The 23,615-nt window shown below is 43.9% G+C and overlaps 2 protein-coding genes across 2 annotated transcripts; both read right to left on the bottom strand.

The window, feature by feature from the left end:
* Positions 1–1,748: 1,748 nt before the first annotated feature.
* Positions 1,749–4,013, bottom strand: LOC149390266 (uncharacterized). The gene is made up of 4 exons (XM_089619727.1): positions 2,748–4,013; positions 2,556–2,635; positions 2,061–2,388; positions 1,749–1,844 (listed from the first exon to the last, which is right to left on the bottom strand). The coding sequence occupies exons 1-4, from the start codon at positions 4,011–4,013 to the stop codon at positions 1,749–1,751; spliced, it is 1,770 nt and encodes a 589-aa protein (XP_089475853.1).
* A 1,301-nt stretch (positions 4,014–5,314) lies between these two features.
* On the bottom strand, positions 5,315–6,827 carry LOC149390267 (uncharacterized). The gene is made up of 2 exons (XM_089619728.1): positions 6,394–6,827; positions 5,315–6,293 (listed from the first exon to the last, which is right to left on the bottom strand). Exons 1-2 carry the CDS (start codon positions 6,825–6,827, stop codon positions 5,315–5,317), a joined length of 1,413 nt encoding a protein of 470 aa, XP_089475854.1.
* Positions 6,828–23,615: the final 16,788 nt, after the last annotated feature.

The following is a 23,615-nucleotide window of genomic DNA, read 5'->3' on the forward strand; positions in this document are numbered from 1 at the left end:
GGCCACGTTGCTTGTCGAGCTCGACGGCGAGCCCGAGACCGCCAAGACCCCCTCTGTTGGGGTCATCAAGGCTTCTGGCGCCGAGGTCGTAAAGGCTTCGACCGCTGCGGCTAAGTCCACGACGGCTCCGTCCTCTCAGGTCAAGAGTAAAGAGGTGGAAGGCGTCCCCCAACAGCAGAGCGACCCAAAGAAAGGTCGAACTGACGACCGCGGGAAGGCCGTGAAGGGATCTGGCCAGCAACCTCGCCAGCTGACCCCGCAGTCCGGCCAATCACAGGGGTCCCCGCCGGGTTCCTGTAAGTTGGCGTTTAATTGGAACCTTGACAAGCGGGTCTGCGATGATCCGACGGCGACGACATGCCTCATGCGTCAATTCAACTTTCCCGAGTACCGACTTCCAATGGTCTCGAGGATGCATGGGGCGAGCTATTATCGTTCCGTCAGCGCGGCGGGTTCTCGAGTAACCTCGAGTAAGTTTTAACTTTTAACTATGTTTGCCTTTCATATCATTTCCCAAGGCTAACTCATGTTTTCGTAGTTCATGGCCGAGCTGAACAAGGGCTTCCTCGGTTACGAGGTGATGTACGACCGTCTCTCCCTCGCGAACCAAGAATTGCGAACCAAGCTGAAGGCTTCCGAGGACGTGCTCACGAAATGTCAAGGTTCTCTCGGCCAAATGGATCTTCTTATCGCCGAGGCAGAGGCGTATTCCTGTCGTCAAAAGGATCTTGAAGATCGCCTTCAAGATTCCGAGAGGACACGGGTCGAGCTGAAGAAGGAGCTTGACTTGGCTGAGGCCTCCCGTCGCAACCTTGGATCCGAACTGGATCGGGTGAAGGCCGAATTGGCGAAGGAGAAGGCGGGAAACCATTCCTTGTACCGAGCTTATCGGTCGGCTAAGGACGATGGCATTCGTTCGGGCAGAAAGGCCGCCAGGGCGAAGTACAAGGGGGCACTGATGGCCTATCGCCTGTTTGTTACGGCTGGGAGGAAGAGGACGACCATCATGCGTAACCTCGACCAGGCCAAGGCAGCATCGTAGATCTTCCAGGAGGTCGTCAACAAGGAGATCACCTATGCCCCTGCCGAGCTGCAGGAGGCTAAAGACGAGCTGGTGAAGCTTCAAGCTGAGCTCGATGGCGTGCCTTTGCCTTCTCTTGCCGGGACCGAAGATCTCGAGTTCACTCCCTACGAGGATCGCCCGCCTCCCGACGTGCCAATGCCCGAGACTTCTGAGGTTGCGGATAAGTTCGGCTCGATGCTCGACAGCTCGGAGGCCGTGCTCGCGTCGATCGACGAAGCTGGGGAGAACTCGAAGGAAGCCGAGCCCGCCAAGGACAAGTCGGCCTAGACTCGCCACGACCCTCTTTTTTTCTTTTTTAAGTTTAAATAATCGCTGTTTTTGGGCCCCTGCGTGGGCATATTTCTTTTGGGCCCGTTATTTGGGCGAGTTTGTCGAATTCTTTCTGTTTATTGTTATTTTCCTTTCTATTTGGCCCGAACGCATTTCGCGACTTTATTATTATTATTATTATTATTATTATTTTTATCAAATGTCATGGAAGTTTATTTCATACTTGCTTGCGTTTTCATTCATGCCTCGATAATGCACAATTATTCTTTACTGATGTCTTAAAATTTGGCGTGTTTGAACGAACGCGCTTATTTACTACGGCGTTTATTGGTTAACATCTTGTCCGTATGATGTGTATCGGCCATCATAAGTCGAACCCCTAGTCGTATCGGGATTATGTATACGGCATGTTCCTAGGCGATGCCCCATACATGATATGTTCGTCGAACCGAAACTCCAAGTCTTTCTTCGTTTGCGAGTCAGACTTAAGCTGGTTTATCGTACACAACGGCATTTTTCTTTTGCATGTGTAAGTCGAACCTACCATGATTGGTAGATTGAATCGAACCTGTTTGTTTCAAGTTTCTCTCGTTTGTATGAGGCGGGGGCTGAACCTTGTCACAAGGCTGCCTACGTACCCATGTTTGGGATCAAGCCGTTGCGTAGTTCGATTGTTATGATACTACTATTAATAGTAATGGGATACCATCAGTACTGGGATACCATCGAGCGTTTCAAGCTTGTAAACACATGTTTGTGGGATTCCTGCAACTCGGTATGGTCCTTCCCAGTTTGCTCCAAATTTTCCGGCGTTTTCCTCGGCCATGTCCTGATATACTTTTCTCAACACGAGATCTCCGGTGTTAAATTCCCGGAAGTTGACTCCTTTGTTGTAGTATCGGGCGATGGATCGTTGGTATAAATTCATGCGTGTCAATGCTTGGTTTCTCCTCTCGTCTATTAAGTCGAGGGAATCGCGCAGCATTTTGTTGTTAGTTTCTTCGTGATCATTCGCGTATATGGTGCGAATTGTTCTAATCTCGTGTTCGATGGGCAATATTGCTTCAATCCCGTAGGCCAGAGAATATGGGGTTTCCCCGGTGGGCCTTCGTGGACTCGAGCGGTAGGCCTACTACACTCTAGGGAGTTCGTCGGCCCATCGCCCTTTATTGGGTAAAAGTTTCTTTTTCAGGTTACTGACAATTGTTTTGTTGGTAGTCTCAGCGTGCCCGTTCCCTTGTGGGTATCGGGGTGTTGAGAATCGTAAGGTGATTCCTTCTGCTGCACAGAAGCGTCAGAACTCCTTTGATATGAATTGTGATCCGTTGTATGTGATTATCTCTTGTGGCGTTCCATGTCGACAGATTATATTTTTCCAAATAAATTTTTTTACGTCCACATCCCTCACTGAGACGAATGCTTCGGCTTCAACCCACTTGGAAAAGTAATCTGTTGTGATAAGGAGGAATTTCAGTCCTCCCGGCGCATTGGCTAGGGGGCCAACGATATCCATGGACCATTTCAGAAATGGGTATGGAGCGGATATGGAGGATAGTTCCTCGGCTGTTTGCTTGATATTTGGGGCGTGCTTTTGGCATTGGTCACATTTCCGTGAGTGTTGCTCACAGTCGGCGACCATGGTTGGCCAAAAGTACACTTGATTTTTTATTTTAACAGCTAGGGCCCGTCCGGCCGCGTGGTTCCCATATTCTCCTTCGCGTATTACGGAAAGGATGCGTTTGGACTCCTCTTTTCCTATGCATCGTAAGTATATTCCGGAGAAACTTCTTTTGAAAAGCACTCCGTCGATTATGGAGAATTTTGCGCTTTGTCTAATTAGCTTTCGGCACAATTGCTTATCTGTCGAGGTGTGGCCTTCGGAGATATATCTGACTATATCCCTTCTCCAGTCCCCCTCTTCTATTATTACCATTATGCTTGTGCTTTTGGTAGTGATAGAAGATTGTTTTATTGCCTCGACTGGTATGATTCGGCTTACTGTAGGGTCTGACGTTGAAGCCAAGGCGGCGATGGCGTCAGCTGTGGTGTTTTCCCCTCTAGGGATGCGAGTTAAGTCGAATTTTTTGAATTGGTCTGTCATTTCCTTTACTAATTGCACGTATGTGTCCATACGTTCGTCTCTTGTTTTGAACTCTCCGCTGATTTGATTCGCAACGAGCTGCGAGTCGCAGAAAGCGGATATGAATTTTGCTCCCACAGCCTTTGCTAGGCGTAATCCTGCGATTAGTGCCTCATACTCGGCTTCGTTGTTTGAGGCGGTGAAATCCAGGCGGAAGGATTGTTCAATCACCTCTCCGTGCGGCAATACCAGGTGTATCCTAATTCCAGCCCCTTGTTTTGTGGAGGAGCCATCGACTTTGAGGGTCCAAATTCCGGCGTTTGCCGTGGTCTCGCTTTCGTTCGCGGGGAGCTCGATAAGGAAATCGGCTAGAACTTGTGATTTTGCGCAGGTTCTAATGCGGTATTTGATATCGTATTCACTTAACTCGACGGCCCATTTGGTTAATCTCCCTAATTGATTAAGGCTGTGGAGAAACGAGCGTAAAGGTTGAGTGGTCATCACCACTATCGAGTGGGATTGAAAGTATGATCGCAGCTTTCGAGCCGCTGTGACGACGGCCAGAGCTAATTTTTCCATTGCTGGATATCTTGTATCGGCGTCAATGAGTGACCTACTTATGTAGAACACTGGTTTTTGGTCTCCTCATTCTTCTCTGACGAGTACTCCGCTGACCGCGGTGTGTGATACGGAGACATACAAGTAGAGGGGCTCTCCCATTTCGGGCTTGGCTAAGATCGGAGGCTCGGCCAGGTACTGTTTCAGTTGCTTAAATGCTTCTTCGCACTTTTCGGTCCATTCGAACTTCTTGTTTCCTCTCAAGAGCTTATAGAAAGACAAACATTTGTCAGTTGATCGAGAAATGAATCGGCTAAGGGCTGCCACGCGTCCCGTTAGTCTCTGGATTTCTCTTTTGTTCCTGGGGGAGGGCAAACTTCGGAGTGCTTGTATTTGGTTTGGGTTTGCCTCAATCCCTCTTTGAGTTACCATGTATCCGAGGAACTTTCCAGATGATACTCCGAAGGTACACTTGGATGGGTTTAACTTCATTTGGTATATGTTCAGGACTTTGAAACATTCTTCCAAATGTGAGACGTGGTCTGTTTCTCGTAATGATTTCACTAACATGTCGTCGATGTAAACTTCCATCATCGTTCTTATTTTGTCGGCGAACATCTTGTTCACTAGTCGTTGATACGTGGCTCCCGCGTTTTTGAGCCCGAAAGGCATCACCTTATAACAATAGATGCCTTTGTCAGTTGTAAAAGCAGTCTTCTCTTGATCACTTGGATGCATTAGGATTTGGTTGTATCATGAGAATGCGTCCATAAATGACAAGATTTTATGGCCAGCTGTGGCTTCCACCAAGCGTTCGATGTGTGGTAGCGGAAAGCTATCTTTAGGACAAGCTTTATTTAGATCGGTGTAGTCGACGCATACGCGCCATTTACCGTTCTTTTTCTTAACGACAACGGTATTGGCGAGCCAATCGGGGTATTTCACTTCACGTATTAAACCAGATTTTAAGAGTCGTTCCACCTCTTCGTTGACCACCTTAGCCCTCTCGGAGCCGAGTTTCCTACGCTTTTTCTTACGGCCTTGTGACTAGGGTCGACGTTGAGTTGGTGTGCGGCGATTTCGAGGTCTATACCCGGCATGTCCTCTGTCGTCCATGCAAACGTCTTCTTGTTTTTCTTCAAGAATGCTATTAGTTCTTGGCGTATACTTCCTTTCAACTTGGCCCCGATGCCTACGCATCTCTCGGGGTCAGTCTCGTCGATCTGAATTTGTACTATCGACTCTACACTAGGCTCATCTTTCTCCTCTGAATTTTCCATCGGAGGCGGATGGGTGATCTCGTTTCCGATGGCCATTAATTGCTATTGGCCCTCGTTGGTTTCTTCTCCGGATGGACCTTCCGAATCGCTCTCTTCTAGCTTGTGCCTCTCGGCGATCCTTTTGTGATTATTCATATAGCAAATTCGAGATGCCTCCTGGCTTCCTCTGATTTCTTGTATCCCGTTGGGAGTCGGGAAACGTACGCATAGGTGGTAGGTTGATGGTACCGCCCTCATTCCATGTATCCAGGGTCTTCCGAGGATGGCGTTGAACGGGGATGGGCAATCGAGTACGGTAAATTCGACCATTCGGTTTACGTCTCCGGCCCGCACGGGGAGTTCAATGATTCCTAGAGAGGGTGTTACCTCCCCATTGAACCCGGATAGCTGGTTGGGTTTGTGTTCGATTTCAGCCTCTTCGATGTTCATCCTATCCAAAGTGGTTTTGAATATAACATCTACAGAGCTTCCTCCATCAACCAAGATCCTGGCTACTACGCAGTTACCCACTTCGAGTTCGATGATCAAAGCGTCATCATGGGGCTCGTATAGCCTTTTGGTGTCGTCCTCGTTGAACGAGATCGTGGTATCTTCTATCTTCTGGGGTCCAGGTGATCTTGGTGCACCTTTAAGTTGGCGCTGGTGTGCCTTAATCGAATTCACGCTATCCCTGCAAAACTTTGAACCTCCAATGATATAGTCGATTCGGGGTTTCGCTTGGGGCACGTTACTGTCCTCCTCCCTTGCCCTTCCCCTTTTTGGGGAGGGATTTCCTCGGGCTCTGGTATTATTAAATTCCTTTTTCTGGGGCGGTGGTCCCAGATCGACATTTTTTAGTTCTCCATTTTTATACTTTTCGATAAGTACCTTCCGAGCCACGACGTAATCCAGAGTGTCATGTCTGTAGTTCTTGTGGAAATCGCAATATTTTTTCTTATCACGCGGCCATTTCGGGGTGCCTCCTTCGGAAGTTCCCTCGTCGTTTACGTTAAAGGCATGCTCTGGAGCGCTTGAAGGCTTCCTTCATTCGTTGTTTCGATAAGGTCTCATGCCAGGTGCCCTGGCCATGGCCGGGACAGGTGTCATAGCAGGGATCTTCCTTGGGTTGTGTTTTTTTGGACAGGAGGGCACTTTCTTCCTCGGCCTTTGCGTAGTTTGAGGCGCGATGAATCGCATCCTCGATGGTGGGTGGCCTGTTTACGGTCATTTCCTCTCGGAATATGGACTCGTGCCAAAGTCCATTTTTGAGAGCGTTCAAAGCCGATTCTCCCTCCACGGAAGGGATTTTTGACATAACGGTTTTAAACCTTGTCATGAAACTTTTCAGGGTTTCGTCTCGGGCCTGTTGGGTGTTCCATAGGTCTGCCATGGTCGCTTCATCTTCCACTAACATCGAGTAATGTTTTATGAAAGCGGCCGATAGCTGTTGAAAAGAACTTATCGACCCTTCTTCGAGACGTGAAAACCAATCTAAGGCGTTTCCCGACAAGTTCTCGGCGAACAACTGGCAGTATCCGGCTTCTCGCTCATTGTCTATCAGACATGCTCGACCCATCGTGATGCGAAAGGCCGTCACATATGTTTTCGGGTTGGAGGTACCATAGTATTTGGGGAGCCTGATTTTTTCGGTATCCCCGACTCTGACTTGGGTTATACTTTATGCAAAAGGGGTTCGCCCGGTGTCTACCACCAGCCGATCGATCTCGAGGGCCGAGCTCGTGGCATAGTGCATTCGGGAATCTACGGCCCGGAACTTCTCCTCTACCATTTGGCGGAAGGCATTGAACGCGGGGTGATCATCCCTTGGGATTTCTATGGCGAATTGTTCTCCCCCAGCTCGGACTTGTCCTCTCTGGGGGTTGTCTTCTTCCAGCCGAATTACCAGCTCGAAATAGTTCGGTTCCTCTTGAATCCCTTCTTCGCGAGGGAGGTTGATGACTTCAGGAACATATCCAGGAGGAGGGCCTCCTGGAGGCGGGGGCAGCAGGTCGCCTTGAGTCGGTCGAGCTTGCCAACTACTGGCCTCGGCCTGTCCATCGAACTGACCAATTCCAGCCGTATGTTAGGACCGGCTGTGTTGGGCAACACCTGGATCCCGGAGAAGCTTAGACGCCTTCCGGGTGGGACAAACCTTCGTCCTCTTGCGGTGGGCGGACCGGTCGAACTCAGCACAATAGCTCGCTCAGCGTCGAGCTGCTCTTGAAGCGAAGATTGCGCAGCTGTCAGGCTATCGAGCTGGGATCGGGTTGATCTATGGAATTCGGTGGTGGTTTCGATGAGTTTCAACAGAAGAGCCCGTGTCTCTGGATCGGCTCCAGAGACTGGGATTTTGTGCTCGCTGTTAGAAGACATCCTTTCAGATCCGATCTGTGTTCTTCGGCGTTAGGATCTGATAGCGTTTCCCACAGACGGCGCCGAATTGTTGAGCCGATTTCTCGTCCCAACAATCTATACCAAGTTTATTTAAATTACCTTGTATATTTATTTATATGAGGGAATGGTCTCATAATCCGATTATGAAGATTGAACCGAGATCCGAAAGAAATCTATGAATAATACGAATTTGTAGAAGGAATAAGCGAAAATAAATTTCTTTATTGATGATCGAATATAAACCTTACAAAAGTAAATGAGAATGAGCAGGAATTCTAAGTATTAATAGTGAATCAGAATATAATTATATGGCACTTTCTTTCCAAATATTCAGTGGGCGTAAAATGAAGATGGAGTGGGCTTTTATATCTAGCTCGCCGATCTTCTTTCTCCTTCAGATTGTTACACGCGTACGAGCATAATCAGTCTTCCATCCTCTATTCCTCGCATTTGTCCTCGTCTTTAGGCGATTTGATCGTTTCTTAGAGGAGACTAATTATTCAAATCACTAGGCGGGGTCGTTTAGGAACGTCTATGGGCCCGGGTCGAATCGGGATTCGGTCTTCAGCAAAGAATTCCTTATTATCTTGGGCCGAACTGACCAACGTCTAGGATTCTTAGGGCGAACTGAATTTTGGGCGGGACTGGCGATTATTCCCAATCTTTTTGGGCCGATCTGGTAATAGGCCCACTAAGCCCAACTTGCCCGGCGGATGGGGACGATATCCACTCCCACACATACATAGAGAGAAAGAAGAATTTATTTTGTGCATTGATGTATGAAGATACTTGCCAAAAGAAAAAGAGGAAACGAATATCCCATACAAGGAAGAGGGAATTCGGCCATCAAAAGGCAATGGAGAAGCAAAACAAAAGAGGAAACAAATCCAAGGCTTCTAGAAGGCCGTGTTGGACGTGTGAATTAAGGGAATAAGGGCAATATTTGCTCATGAATATGTGATATTCTATAGAAGAGGAAACTACCTTATTGAAGGAAATCCCTCCCCTATAAATAGAGGCCTCATTCTCATTGTTTTTGCATTCCACATAAGTTAGAGATTGAGAGCTTCTCTCTCTAGACCTTGTGGTGGCCGATCTTCCCTCTCTCTCTCTCTCTAGTTTTCTTTCGTTTTTGTTTTGGCACCTAGGTCTACATTTGACCTAGTGTTTTAGCTCTTCGACTTTGAGACTTGTTCTCGAGTCGTCGGGTTTAAAAGTGTCCACTAACTAATTCCTTTTTTCTTGAGTGATTCTTGTGATAGAAACTTTCGTGGTAGCTCAAGTTCCCGAGGAAAGAAGAGAGACGTGCTGCGAGGGAAGACGAACGTTTCAACCTCCCGAAGGCTCATCAACGTTCAAGCTTCTCAAAGGTTAGTAAAATTCTTAATGCTCATAATGGTTTTAATTACATGTACTTGCTCTTTGTCTAGGTTAGTAAAATCGTTTTACTTGTTTTAAAGAAAATTTTAAATTCCGCCGCTTTCTCCAATCGTTAAATCTTTTCTTAACCCTAGATCAATTCCAACAGCTATATCGAAACTTAATTGTTTTTAAGGGTAGCTTAGAAACACTCGAGTTTTTAATATGATTAGATGATTCGAGTGGATCACCTAGATTAAAGTTATTGCTAGGAGATAAAAAAAAATACTGAAAGTATATTGAGTCGTAGACCTCCAACATTGCCACAACACCGTGAGGATGAAAGATCCCTGCTTGATCGGCGGTCTTTTAGACATGGTGATCTGCTCCTAAGGACATGCTTTTCTAATTCCAATAACAAGGTTGTGTCTCTAGCGATAGTTGGGGGAGTTGAGTTCGGTGTATACTGGCTAAGTCAGTGCGTTCGGGTGATACTCTTTCTACTGAAATGTTGGGTTGACTCATGCGTGAATCCAACCGGTGGTTGCTCACGTGGTCAAAGATTCCTAATTAATTGGTAGTTAGTGAACATAGTTATGAAGTGTCATGAACCACGATTGTTCACTAATATTAGATGGTTCTCGATTTTCACTAGGTGCACTCCGTTACGCCACCATAGTGGGACGGACTGTGGCTATTGGTGGATTACCGTGGAATATAAAAGCTGGGTTCTTTTCTTTAGTATTTTATCTCGTGCTTGGTTGCATTATTTTTTATTTTCCTAAATCTTATGGATAGCTTGTTTCTATTCATATTGCTAATATATATGTGCTTTTATATTTTAGTAATCATGTCAAACCCTATTATGGCCCTGTTGTCGAAAGACGTCATGACTGGTGAGAACTTCCCAAAATGGAAGTCTAACCTGAATATTGTGCTAGTGAGTGAAAGCATTCACTTTATCCAAACTGAAGAGAAACCTGCCTTTCCTAATTCTACTGCTTCCCGAGTTCAAAGGGAAGAGTATGATAGGTGGAACATGGCTAACTAAAAAGCCATGGCCTACATGCTCGTAAGCATATCTGATGCGTTGCGAACAAAGTTGGAAGGAAATGAGACTGCTGTGGAGATCCTTGACTCGCTGCAGGAACTATTTGGGATGCAAAGCGAGCAAGCCCGTATTGAACTCACCCGTAAGTGCACTATCACTAGGATGATTACGGGAACTCATGTGAGGGATCATGTCATGAAAATGACTAATTGCTTCACAAAAGCTGAAATCCATGCGGCTTTGATGGATGAGGTCACTCAGGTGGGAATTATCCTGAATTCCCTTTCAAGTGATTTCATACAGTTCACGTCGAACTATATCATGAATAAGTTGACGTATGGACTGCCTCAGCTATTGAATGAGTTATAGACTTTCGAGTCTATCACTCATCAAGGATATAACAAAGGATCGGCTCTGTATGCTGACAAAAGTTCTGTTACCGGTCGTTTTCGGGACACCGGAAATTCAAAAACGATTCAAGGCCGGCCGGGCTTTGCCGGCCGGAAGCCCAACGGGCCCCGGCCCACCAGGCTCGAGCGCCCCGACGCACCCACGGCCCAGCACGGCCGATACGCGCGCACCTGCGCCCCCGGCCCTGGGGGCCCCTGGCCCAATGGGCCTTAGCGCGCCCTATCGCGCCTGGCTCGCGCGCACTCTGCGCCCCGGCCTCCCGGCCCGCGCGCGCACCTGCGCCCCCGGCCCTGAGGCCCCCGGCCCAATGGGCCTCAGCGCGCCCTATCGCGCCTGGCTCGCGCGCACTCTGCGCCCCGGCCTCCCGGCCCGCGCGCGCACTCCTGCGCCCCGACCTACCGCCCCCCAAGCGCGCTCCCGCGCGCCCGGCCTCCTGTTGTCAATGGTGCCCACAAGAAGAGTTGTAGTCTTTATTTTGAACATTTGATGTAATAAAGTCTCATGAAGACTCTTGCTTGTAATTTCCTATTCATTCATTAATAAAGTTGAAACGTTCATTCAATCTTCCTTGTCTGAAGCTTTATGATAAAACCATAGTCTTTTAGTCCATAAACAAACTTAACAACTTACGAAGAGACAAATGTAGATTTGCATGAACAAACTCTTCGTAGTTTGCTTAAAACGATATATTCGCAATCTTAGGGTCAAAGGACTATTGACCTCAGTATGATTGTTAGAAGAATCTATGATGTCTGGTTATGAGGCATTGAGAGTTAGGAACTCTATAGTTCTTCTAGGTATCTTCCAAAGGTACTGAATTGACTAGTGCACTTCTAGAGACAAGATAAGAACAAACCATTTAACCTCTTATGTCTCGAAGTCACTATGTATGAATTGCATCATGCTTACCTTAATCCTGAAATGAGACATGCCATTTCACACCTTAGTATTCTCATTTGAGAAAGTCAAAGTTCGGACTCACTATGTGATTCAGAACAAGGCCTATTGGTGAAGTACTAAGTTGTGAGTCTGTCATGAGTAACTTTGTGAAGTTCTCATAGATATGGAATTCATGTACAAGATTGCTGAAATGCAATGTATGTCACCTCATGCTTTGTTCCTTGGAGTGTGAATAAATGAACTGGCCAGTGTCCAAATTGAGTCTTGACTCTTTTGGATGAAACAATGTGACTTGTTAGCTCCTCGTCAATGCATTGTTTCTAACTTATTCACAAGCGACAAAGGAGTTGAGGAAATAACAGCTAGAAGGGTAAAATGCTAATTTAGTAAATCCCGACTAGCTGATGACATTCATGAAGGGTAAACATAGATAATATTCAGTGGATCCGCTCATCATAATTAGGTCGAATTCTTGAGTAGAAAATAAATTCATTTGAACCGAGAGATTTTCAGTGTCAGCTCTTTAGTGGAGTCAGTTGGCATTAAGCTAAACTTGGAAAAGGTTTGTGAACTTTTGAGTCCAAGTGTTTAGCTAAAGCTTTGTTCATTTGGGTCCATGAGGTCACTGTCACGAATCACATCGGTAGGAATAGTTAAACTGGAAGCTAAGCCAAAACAAGAACGAAAATAGTTAAAAGGGTATTTTTGTCTTTTGAGACAAAGGATGAAATGAATGTCAATAAATTTTTTTGACAAGGTCATTTTGTGACATGTTTCACTCGGCCATGACTTGATCATTGGGCCTTGTGAATTAATTTCATTTCATAAGAATTTTATTTGAAAATTCTAAATGGGCCTTTTCTTATGTTGTCATGAACAAGTGAAGAAAATTCTAGAAGTCTTTTCTAGAAATGTTGGGCGCCCATAATACCCAAGAAAGAGAGATTATTTTGTGCATAAATGTATTTAGATACTTGCCAAAAGAAAAAGAGGAAACAAATTTGCATATTAGATGCACAAGGGAATCGGCCAAGAGACTAATAGGCAAGCCAAGGAACAAAAAAGGAAACAAATCCTAGCCTTCTAGAAGGCTGCCTTGGGCGCCTAAGAGGAATGGGAAATAAAGGTTATTTTGCTCATGAATATGTGATATTCTATAGAAGAGGAAACTACCTTATTGAAGGTGAGACCTCTCCTATAAATAGGAGCCTCATTCTTCTCATTTTCATTCATCCAAGTTTAAGAGATTTGAGAGACTCTCTCTCTAGAACTTGGCCGAAGTCCTCTTCTCTCTCTCTCTAGTTTATTTTCGGTTTTCTCTTGTCTTGGCACCTAGGTCCTCACTCGACCTAGTCTTTAGCTCTGCGACTTCGAGACTCGTTCTCAAGTCGTAGTGTTTAAAATTGCCCACTCACTGATTCCTTCTTTTCGAGTGATTTAGTGATAGAAACTATCGTGGTTGCTCGAGTTCCCGAGGAAAGAAAAGAGAGACGTGCTGCGAGGGGAGACGAACGTTGCCAACCTTCCAAAGGCTCACCAACGTTCAAGCATCAAAAAGGTTAGTAACTTTTATAGCTCATATTAGTTTTTATTTACATGCATATGCTCTTGTCTAGGTTAGTAAAAACTAGTTTTACTTTAAAAGAAAATTTTTAAAATTCCGCCGCTTAACGAAGCGTTAAACTTTTTCTCAAACCCTAGATCGATTCCAACAAATGGTATCAGAGCTATGGTCAAAGGAATGCATGTGCATGTTTTTAAATTATGAGCTTGAAAATCGTTTTCGAAAGTTTACTAATTTTGTGACAAGTTAGAATTGTAATCTTAGATTTTTTTTAATTTATTGCTCATGCCTTTAAATTAAAAACCATGTTGCTTTTCTATGAGTTTGGGATGATGTTAAAACACATTAGAATCAGTTCTAAGAGTTTTTAATTTTTTATATTGAAAAACGTGTTTTAAAGGTTTGAGATTTTTCGAGTAAATTTTGTGACTAGTTTTATTTTCTTGCTAGTTTCGTTTATTTACTTGAATCGTTTTATGCATGTTGTTATTTCTTTTATTCTATGTTATTACCCTGCTAATAAAACACAAATAAAAGCTTTAAACAACTTCATAAAACATTCCGTTACACTCGATTCTTTTTCGCACCTAAAAGGACAAAGCTTTAATTTATTTCTTTTTCTTCGAGCTGGAATGTAAACCCGCATTAAAAGCGGCATAACTCTCTGCTCAGAAATCGAAATTTAATTATTCTTGAATCAAATTAAAGCTCTGTCTGTCCTCTGTCCAATGCCACCGGTTTCGGCTCAAAAGGACATCGGAGCCGCCAGTTATGGCGATTTTACTCCGAGGTGCGCGGCTGTCTGAAACTCCAGTTTTTTAGAAATCCGGATTTTCAAACCCCACTACCATGAGTTATAGAACTCTAATGAGAAAACTTTCTTGAGCAAAAATGTTTTTCATATGATTATAAACATGATGTGTAAGATTAAAATGTTTTGATTTTTGAAAGTTTAATTGAAATTGAATTTTTACAAAACTAGTTTGAATTTTGAAAAACCGTTTTCACTTTCAAACTTGAAAATATTTTGTCATCCAAATCAAATAAGTTTTCAAAATGTTTTCAAAACTATATCTATATCACATATGTTCAAAATCTATATGCTCTTGAAGTTTTGAGTGGGAGGTCTCCTTGTAGACAAGCCGAAAAATAAAAAGATGTGTAATCTCAAACTTTCAAGTGTTCGAGTGAGTTGAAGTTCACACTTCCCTCACGCACTTTCCCGAAATAGAAAATAGGAAAAGATCGAGTATGTCCCTTGTGCCTTTATGCACTAATACTGCTCTGAACATGTCGATCTAGGATTCTCTTCTAGTTGTCCGCTCTGTCGCTCTCTAACTAGGAAATTTGTTTCCGAACTTAAAAGAGTCGATGAACCAACTCCAAAAACTAAGTGGGAGGGTTATATTCGTTGTTTGTAACCCGCGATCCCCAACACTAGTGAAAGATGCAATAACGTGGGACTAAGAGCCGCTCTTGCGACCCTCACTTAAATGTGAGTACTCCAAGGCGTTATTACTTCGATCATTGCTCAATGAGCTACGTCCGAGAGTGATGCAATGATGGCAAGGCCTCCCCTTGGGGGATTGTTTTTCAAAGCTGATCTTTTGGACTAAGTGGTTGGTTGCACACTTAGGCTCAATCCCTAGTATCCTTCCTTAAGGCTCTGCGAAAGGATGTGAGTGATCAAACCAATTTACAAGGTGGCTAGTCAAAATGATGTACTGACATCTTGGCTTAGCATTAATGATGTGTCATTTACTTATAAATGGAGATTTTTTGCGGTCTTCTCTTGAGGGAGTAAATTATCGTTTGGTTTATAACACCTTTGGGTTTTACAAAAGTTTTAATGAAACTTAAATCCTAAACCAAAGACTAATCATAAACTTGTTTCAACTTTTATAGGCAATATGTCTCTCAACCCTCTCTCTACAATTCTTTCCTCGAATAAACTCGAAGGCGACAATTACGTCGACTGGAAACGTAACCTCGACATAGTCCTTACTGTCGACAAGCACAAATGGGTTCTCACCACCCCCTGTCCTCAAACGAATGATGATTCGACGCAAGAGGAGAAAGACGTCCTGGCGACCTGGCTTCGATCCGATGAGATTGCGAGATGCTATATTTTGGCATCGATGAACAATGTGTTGCAACAACAACATCGTGATTATGAAACTGCCACCGATATGCTCTACAATCTCCATGAGATGTTTGGAGGACAAGGACGTCAAGCTAGGCAACAAGCGGTCCGACAATTCATGAACTGTCGTATGAAGGCTGGAACTCCCGTTAGAGATCATATGATGCTGATCATTAGCTATCTCAACGAGATGGAGATTCTTGGATCTGAGATTGATGGGGAAACCAAAATAGATATGATCTTGGAAACTCTCCCCGAAACCTTTGATACCTTCAAGTTGAACTATTCCATGAACAAGCTGGAGTACACTGTTACCGAGCTCATGAAGGAACTTCAAACCGCTGAGGCACTCACTAAGAAAAAGAGGGCTCAAGGAGAAGTACATGCTACTGCCTCCACCTCTGGATCTAAGAAGAGACCTCGCAATGCCGAGAAGAAGAACCAACCTAAGGTTCAAACGAAGAAGAAGGCGCCAAAGGCTCCGAAGGTGGACAAGTCTAAAGACAAGTGCCACCACTGCAACGAGCCTGGTCACTGGCGTAGGAACTGTCCCGCCTACCTCAAAACCAAAGCTAAAGGTATTGTACTTGTTACTGAAGCCTGTTTAGTAGCTGATAATGTATCATCGTGGATTATTGACTCCGCTGCTACTAACCATATTTGCTGCTCCTTGACTGGTTTTAGGAAAAGCAAAAGCTTAGAGGATGGCGACTTCTGCTTCAAATGGGGTGATGAGAGCGTGGTGTCTGCGAAGGCTGTGGGATCCGTGACGCTATCTTTTGAAGATCGAACTTTAAATTTGAATAATGTTTATTATGTTCCTTCCTTTGGGAAAAACCTAGTATCTGTTGCTCAACTTTTCGAGCAAGATTATTATTTAAAGTTTATCAAGAATGGAATTCGTATTTCTTTTTCTAATTCTTTTGTCACTGATGCATGTATGAAGAATGGTCTTTTTTACATCTATCCCACTCAACCTTCTCTCTTAGACACCGAAATAGATAACGATCTAATTAGGGAGCCAAAGAGGATCAAACTTTCTGAATCCTCCGATCTAACAAAATCAACATACCTCTGGCACTTAAGACTTGGTCATATCAGTCTAGATAGGATTAAGAGACTTGTGAGGGATGGTCCACTCCAAGCCTCTGCAATAGGTTCACTACCTACTTGTGAATCCTGCATAGAAGGAAAAATGACTAAGCGACCTTTCTCCGATAAGGGTCGAAGAGCCACTGAGTTGCTGGAACTAATACATTCTGATGTATGTGGTCCGCTCAACCAACAGGCACGTGGAGGATACGAACACTTCGTTACCTTCAATGATGACTACTCAAGATATGGGTTTGTCTATTTGCTTAAACACAAATCCGAGACCTTTAACGTATTTAAGGTCTTTAGGGCTTTAGTGGAAAAGCAAACTGGCAAAGTGATCAAAACCCTTCGATCTGATCGAGGTGGTGAGTATATGTCTGGAGAGTTCGATGACTTTCTTAAAGAAGAAGGTATCGCTTCTCAGCTTACCGCGCCTGGCACACCTCAACAAAACGGAGTGTCAGAGAGAAGAAACCGAACTCTTATGGAGATGGACTGGCCGTAAAGTGAATCTTGGCCGCATCCGAATTTGGGGTTGCCCTGCACACGTGCTGAGGCAAAAGACTAGCAAGTTGGCTAGTAGGTCAGAATTGTGCCTGTTTGTAGGATATCCGAAGGAAACCAAAGGTTTTACTTTCTATAGTCCCGAGGACGATAAGACTTTCGTTAGCGCGAATGCTCGTTTCCTTGAGGAGGACTTTATGAAGGATGCAAAACCTAGAAGCAAAATTGTGCTTGAAGAAAAGTTGGGTGAGGAAGCTTCTACCTCATCTGTAAGAACTGTTTTTACCCCAACTGAAACACAACCTAACTCATCAGAATCTCGTCAAGTAGTACTTCGACGTAGTGGGAGGGCTGTTCAAAATCCTGACAGGTACATGTCTTATGGAGACTCTCTTGTAGCCGTCTCCGACATGGATGATCCTGTTTCCTATAGCCAAGCAATGGCTTGTTCCGAATCAAACCTTTGGCTTGACGCCATGAAAGTTGAAATGCACTCGATGTATGTCAACAAAGTCTGGAAACTTGTAGACCTTCCTGAAGGGATTAAACCCGTAGGGTGTAAGTGGATATACAAGAAGAAAAGGGGTCCTGATGGGAACGTCGAGACGTTCAAAGCACGACTTGTGGCGAAGGGTTATACCCAACAAGAAGGGATTGACTATGAAGAAACCTTCTCGCCAGTCGCGATGCTTAAATCCATCCGCATACTCCTATCCATAGCTGCAGCTCTCGACTATGAGATCTGGCAAATGGATGTCAAGACAGCCTTTCTGAATGGCAATCTTGACGAGCGCATTTACATGGCTCAACCAGACGGTTTCGTGGATAAAGGTCAAGAGACCAAGGTTTGTGAGTTGCTTAAATCCATTTATGGACTAAAGCAAGCATCTAGGTCATGGAATATTAGATTCGATGAAACTGTAAAGAGCTTCGGCTTTGAACAGTCAATAGATGAGCCTTGTGTTTACAAGTTAATACACGAAGGCAAAGTTGTGTTTCTGGTACTATATGTCGATGATATACTACTCATTGGTAATGACGTGGGTAAGTTATCTGAGGTTAAGGTCTGGCTAGCAAAGCAATTCGACATGAAGGATCTAGGAGAAGCCGCGTACATTCTGGGAATCCAAATCTTTCGAGATAGGAAAAACCGGACCTTGTCGCTCTCTCAAGCATCTTATATTGATAAGGTGATGGATCGCTTCTCGATGCAAGACTGCAAGAGGGGTCAAACACCCTTTAGGCATGGAGTTTCACTCTCTAAGGACCAGTCTCCCAAGACTGCACAAGAGATTGAAGACATGAGGAAAATTCCTTACGCCTCTGCCGTAGGAAGCCTTATGTATGCTATGCTTTGCACTAGACCTGACATCTGTATCGCCGTTGGCGTAGTTAGTCGTTTCCAATCCAACCCTGGACCCGAGCACTGGATTGCTGTTAAGCATGTTCTTAAGTATCTTCGAAGAACTAGGAACTTGATGCTTACATACTCAGGTACTGACCTGACTATGACGGGATATACCGACTCCGATTTTCAAGCGGATAAGGATTCCAGGAAATCCACTTCGGGATCTGTGTTCATCCTTAATGGTGGAGCTGTCGTGTGGAGGAGTATTAAGCAATCTTGCATTGCTGACTCCACAATGGAGGCAGAATATGTGGCTGCTTGTGAAGCATCCAAAGAGGCTGTATGGCTTAAGAAATTCCTTAAGTATTTGGAAGTTGTTCCAAACGTCGACGAGCCCATGACCCTTTATTGTGATAATAGTGGGGCTGTCGCTAACTCAAAGGAACCTAGAAGCCATAAACGCTCTAAGCATATTGAGAGGAAGTACCATTTGATTCGAGAGATCGTGCAGCGCGGAGATGTGGAAGTGAAGAAGATCTCAACGGTGGACAACCTCGCAGATCCATTCACCAAGGCCCTAGCGAACAAGGTCTTCGACCAACATCGTGAGGGATTAGGCATGAAGGACTACACACACTTTCTTTGAGTCAAGTGGGAGTTTGTTGTCAATGGTGCCCACAAGAAGAGTTGTAGTCTTTATTTTGAACATTTGATGTAATAAAGTCTCATGAAGACTCTTGCTTGTAATTGCCTATTCATTCATTAATAAAGTTGAAACGTTCATTCAATCTTCCTTGTCTGAAGCTTTATGATAAAACCATAGTCTTTTAGTCCATAAACAAACTTAACAACTTACAAAGAGACAAATGTAGATTTGCATGAACAAACTCTTCGTAGTTTGCTTAAAACGATATATTCGCAATCTTAGGGTCAAAGGACTATTGACCTCAGTATGATTGTTAGAAGAATCTATGATGTCTGGTTATGAGGCATTGAGAGTTAGGAACTCTATAGTTCTTCTAGGTATCTTCCGAAGGTACTGAATTGACCAGTGCACTTCTAGAGACAAGATAAGAACAAACCATTTAACCTCTTATGTCTCGAAGTCACTATGTATGAATTGCATCATGCTTACCTTAATCCTGAAATGAGACATGCCATTTCACATCTTAGTATTCTCATTTGAGAAAGTCAAAGTTCGGACTCACTATGTGATTCCGAACAAGGCCTATTGGTGAAGTACTAAGTTGTGAGTCTGTCATGAGTAACTTTGTGAAGTTCTCATAGATATGGAATTCATGTACAAGATTGCTGAAATGCAATGTATGTCACCTCATGCTTTGTTCCTTGGAGTGTGAATAAATGAACTGGCCAGTGTCCAAATTGAGTCTTGACTCTTTTGGATGAAACAATGTGACTTGTTAGCTCCTCGTCAATGCATTGTTTCTAACTTATTCACAAGCGACAAAGGAGTTGAGGAAATAACAGCTAGAAGGGTAAATTGGTAATTTAGTAAATCCCGACTAGCTGATGACATTCATGAAGGGTAAACATAGATAATATTCAGTGGATCCGCTCATCATAATTAGGTCGAATTCTTGAGTAGAAAATAAATTCATTTGAACCGAGAGATTTTCAGTGTCAGCTCTTTAGTGGAGTCAGTTGGCATTAAGCTAAACTTGGAAAAGGTTTGTGAACTTTTGAGTCCAAGTGTTTAGCTAAAGCTTTGTTCATTTGGGTCCATGAGGTCACTGTCACGAATCACATCGGTAGGAATAGTTAAACTGGAAGCTAAGCCAAAACAAGAACGAAAATAGTTAAAAGGGTATTTTTGTCTTTTGAGACAAAGGATGAAATGAATGTCAATAAATTTTTTTGACAAGGTCATTTTGTGACATGTTTCACTCGGCCATGACTTGATCATTGGGCCTTGTGAATTAATTTCATTTCATAAGAATTTTATTTGAAAATTCTAAATGGGCCTTTTCTTATGTTGTCATGAACAAGTGAAGAAAATTCTAGAAGTCTTTTCTAGAAATGTTGGGCGCCCATAATACCCAAGAAAGAGAGATTATTTTGTGCATAAATGTATTTAGATACTTGCCAAAAGAAAAAGAGGAAACAAATTTGCATATTAGATGCACAAGGGAATCGGCCAAGAGACTAATAGGCAAGCCAAGGAACAAAAAAGGAAACAAATCCTAGCCTTCTAGAAGGCTGCCTTGGGCGCCTAAGAGGAATGGGAAATAAAGGTTATTTTGCTCATGAATATGTGATATTCTATAGAAGAGGAAACTACCTTATTGAAGGTGAGACCTCTCCTATAAATAGGAGCCTCATTCTTCTCATTTTCATTCATCCAAGTTTAAGAGATTTGAGAGACTCTCTCTCTAGAACTTGGCCGAAGTCCTCTTCTCTCTCTCTCTAGTTTATTTTCGGTTTTCTCTTGTCTTGGCACCTAGGTCCTCACTCGACCTAGTCTTTAGCTCTGCGACTTCGAGACTCGTTCTCAAGTCGTAGTGTTTAAAAGTGCCCACTCACTGATTCCTTCTTTTCGAGTGATTCAGTGATAGAAACTATCGTGGTTGCTCGAGTTCCCGAGGAAAGAAAAGAGAGACGTGCTGCGAGGGGAGACGAACGTTGCCAACCTTCCAAAGGCTCACCAACGTTCAAGCATCAAAAAGGTTAGTAACTTTTATAGCTCATATTAGTTTTTATTTACATGCATATGCTCTTGTCTAGGTTAGTAAAAACTAGTTTTACTTTAAAAGAAAATTTTTAAAATTCCGCCGCTTAACGAAGCGTTAAACTTTTTCTCAAACCCTAGATCGATTCCAACACCTCCCGGCCTGCGCGCACCTCGGCACCCCGGCCGAGCGCCTCTGCTGCCTCAGCCGGGTGTCCCTGCCAGCTCGGCCACCTCGGTCGAGCGCCTTCGCCAGCTCGGCCACCTCGGTCGAGCGCCTTCGCCAGCTCGGCCACCTCGGTCGAGCGCATTCGCCTGCTCGGCCACCTCGGTCGAGCGCCTTCGTCAGCTCGGCCACCTCGGTCGAGCACCTTCGCCAGCTCGGCCGAGCGTCTTCGTCAGCTCGGCCACCCCGGTCGAGCGTCTTTGCCACCTCGGCCGAGCGTTCTTGCCACCTCGGCCGGGCACGCCGCGCCCGGCCAAGTCCCGCGCCTGGCACGCCCCGCGCCCGTCCAGGCGACATGTCCCACGCGCCCTGCGCCCTCTGAGGCGTGAGGCCTCGCGCGCCTCGCTCCCGGCCACCCGGTGGGCCTCAAGGGGCCGGCCCAAGGCCTTCCCTCAAACACTATAAATACCCCCCCTAGGGGAGAAAAAACACACGCTGATTCAGCCCTGAGAATTGATACATTTTTTAAGAATACATACTTCTTCGAGAACAGTACCTCTCTCGTGCTCTTGTAACATTCCAAGAACACGCACTCCTCGTCCCTCGGCTCAGAAACAAGGACCCCCCTTCACGAGAGGGAGCGCGCTCCTCTTCTGCGACCCGAGCTCCTGCAGTACGCACTGCCCTCCAGCTTCTCGGCCCTTGAGCTAGAACTCCGAGCTACGAGCACGCGACCCCTCTAAAGCCTTCACTAGAAGCTACGAGCCGGGTCCTACTCTAAAGCCTTGGATTCACAAAGCCTCCGAGCCCAAGATAGCCTCCCCACACAAATTGAACTACGTTCTGACCTGATCCCGACTAAAGGGTACGTAGGCAGCCAACCTTTGGCACGGTCACACCCCCCAAAACACACCTCAGGGTTTGGAGGGTGCAGCTCGGTCTACGAGCTCCCATTTTTCGCCCGGGGGCGATCACTTAGTCCGGCCTTGGATCGAACCGCCCGAGGTATTTAATCGTTGTTCATTTTCGTGCGACAACAAGTTCTTTGCCGAAATCCAAGAAGAACATGTCTTCTGGAGCTGGTTCATCAAAGGCACGTCCTAGTACTTCGAAGGGGAAAGTTCCCGCTAACAAGGAAAGGCGAAACTTCAAGATAAGTGGAAAAGGAAAAGAGAAGAAGCGTGAAATGGTGGGCAAATGCCACCATTGTAACACTGATGGCCATTGGAAGAGGAACTGTCCGTTGTACATAGCCAAGCTTGAAAAGAACAAGAAGAATGCTGGAAATGTATCGAAAAATTCATGATATCCTAAAATTGTTTTTGAGGATAATTATTCATGAGCATACTTATTTTCTTTTTGCAGAATAGATCTGGAGGAATACGATGGTGTTGGTGAGCTTGCTGAGCAATGTCGGATTCAAGCCTGAATTATTGAGAAGCTCATGCTCCAGCTCAAGATCTAAAATTTCCCGCTAGTTTTATTACTTTCATTTTTGGATTTATTTTTTAACGTAAGAGTTGTGTCATAAATAATCCGAGGTTTTCTGGAATGTAGTCTTTTATGACTATTCCAGATAGGATGAATCTTTTCTTTCTTTATGTTTTATTACATTATTTTTTAACATATGAATGTCTCATTAAATATTTCTGTACTAATTTATAATTGCCTTAAATTGCCTTTATGATATTTGATATGCATAAATGCTTAAGCCTTAATTAAATATAGAATATGAAGGACCTTGTTTCTGTTCATTAACTATATAGGTGCACAATATTATATTATTCGAGTTAATAATCTCCGTTAGAATTTTAATTAGCTTTTATTGCTTTATTAAAATTGCTATTATAAATGTCTTTTATGAAATAATAAGAACTATTTAGAACTCTGGTAGTCTCTAAATAATTATCTCATATCGACAAATGATTTGTGTGATTAAGAGATAAAAAGATAACACAACTTTAAAGTTAGTGTTGATGATACATTGATTGAGTGGGAGGGTCTTTATAAGAACCTAGACACTCTAGTTCAATAATTAAGTGGGAGCTTCCTTGAATGGAACCTAGTCACTAGAACTGATTTAGTGGAAGCATCCTTTATTGGATCCTAGTCACTAGAATCATATTATTGAGTGGGAGCATCCTTTAAAGGATTCTAGCCATGATTGTTCAACGAATTTAATGGGAGCATCTTTATAAGAATCTCGCCATTATTGAACAATATAATGAAAGCAATGTCCTTCACAAGACTGTTACCATCATTTATGATGGAATCCTTTAATATGGATTAATATTGCTATCATGACAATAATATGAATGGAAGTGTAATTAATTATTGACTTGCCATAAATAATCAATTAATAAGTGGGAGCATCTTTAATTAGAATCTTGTCGCTATTGAACGAATTTAAAATAGCTTAATCCATCACATGATTTTATGCATCATTTATGATGAGATTCTTAATTGAATCTAATAAGCGCTATTAAATCGTACAATAAATGTAAGTATGCATTACTTGCCATTAAGTAGAAAACATCCATTAATGGATCCTTGTCTTTAATCATCAACAAAATCTTTCATTAAATGAAAGTATTGATCTTTAATAATGAAGATCAAGCTAACTTGTTTGAAGTCATTAAATCCTTATTTAGTAGATCAACCTGTCAAGCTATTAGCTTGAAGGATTTGAGAGATCTATAAATTGGACAGTGAATGTGTTCGAACAAGCGGATTGGTACTTAAG

The sequence above is a fragment of the Urtica dioica genome, chromosome 7, assembly GCF_054948205.1.
Source record: "Urtica dioica subsp. dioica isolate 48M chromosome 7, U.dioica_male_clone48M_v1_H2, whole genome shotgun sequence".
NCBI classification, from domain to species: domain Eukaryota; kingdom Viridiplantae; phylum Streptophyta; class Magnoliopsida; order Rosales; family Urticaceae; genus Urtica; species Urtica dioica.

What these genes read in the sequence shown, in the direction of transcription:
- LOC149390266 (XM_089619727.1), bottom strand. Translation starts at nt 4,013, where the DNA reads ATGGAAAAATTAGCTCTGGCCGTCGTCACAGCGGCTCGAAAGCTGCGA. An exon ending in AGACTACCAACAAAACAATT is followed by an intron (nt 2,389 to 2,555) that starts GTCAGTAACCTG and finishes ACACGAGATTAG; the next exon opens with AACAATTCGCACCATATACG. An exon ending in ATGGTATCCCAGTACTGATG is followed by an intron (nt 1,845 to 2,060) that starts GTATCCCATTAC and finishes ACGATAAACCAG; the next exon opens with CTTAAGTCTGACTCGCAAAC.
- LOC149390267 (XM_089619728.1), bottom strand. Translation starts at nt 6,827, where the DNA reads ATGGGTCGAGCATGTCTGATAGACAATGAGCGAGAAGCCGGATACTGC. An exon ending in GAGGAAGAAAGTGCCCTCCT is followed by an intron (nt 6,294 to 6,393) that starts GTCCAAAAAAAC and finishes CAACGAATGAAG; the next exon opens with GAAGCCTTCAAGCGCTCCAG.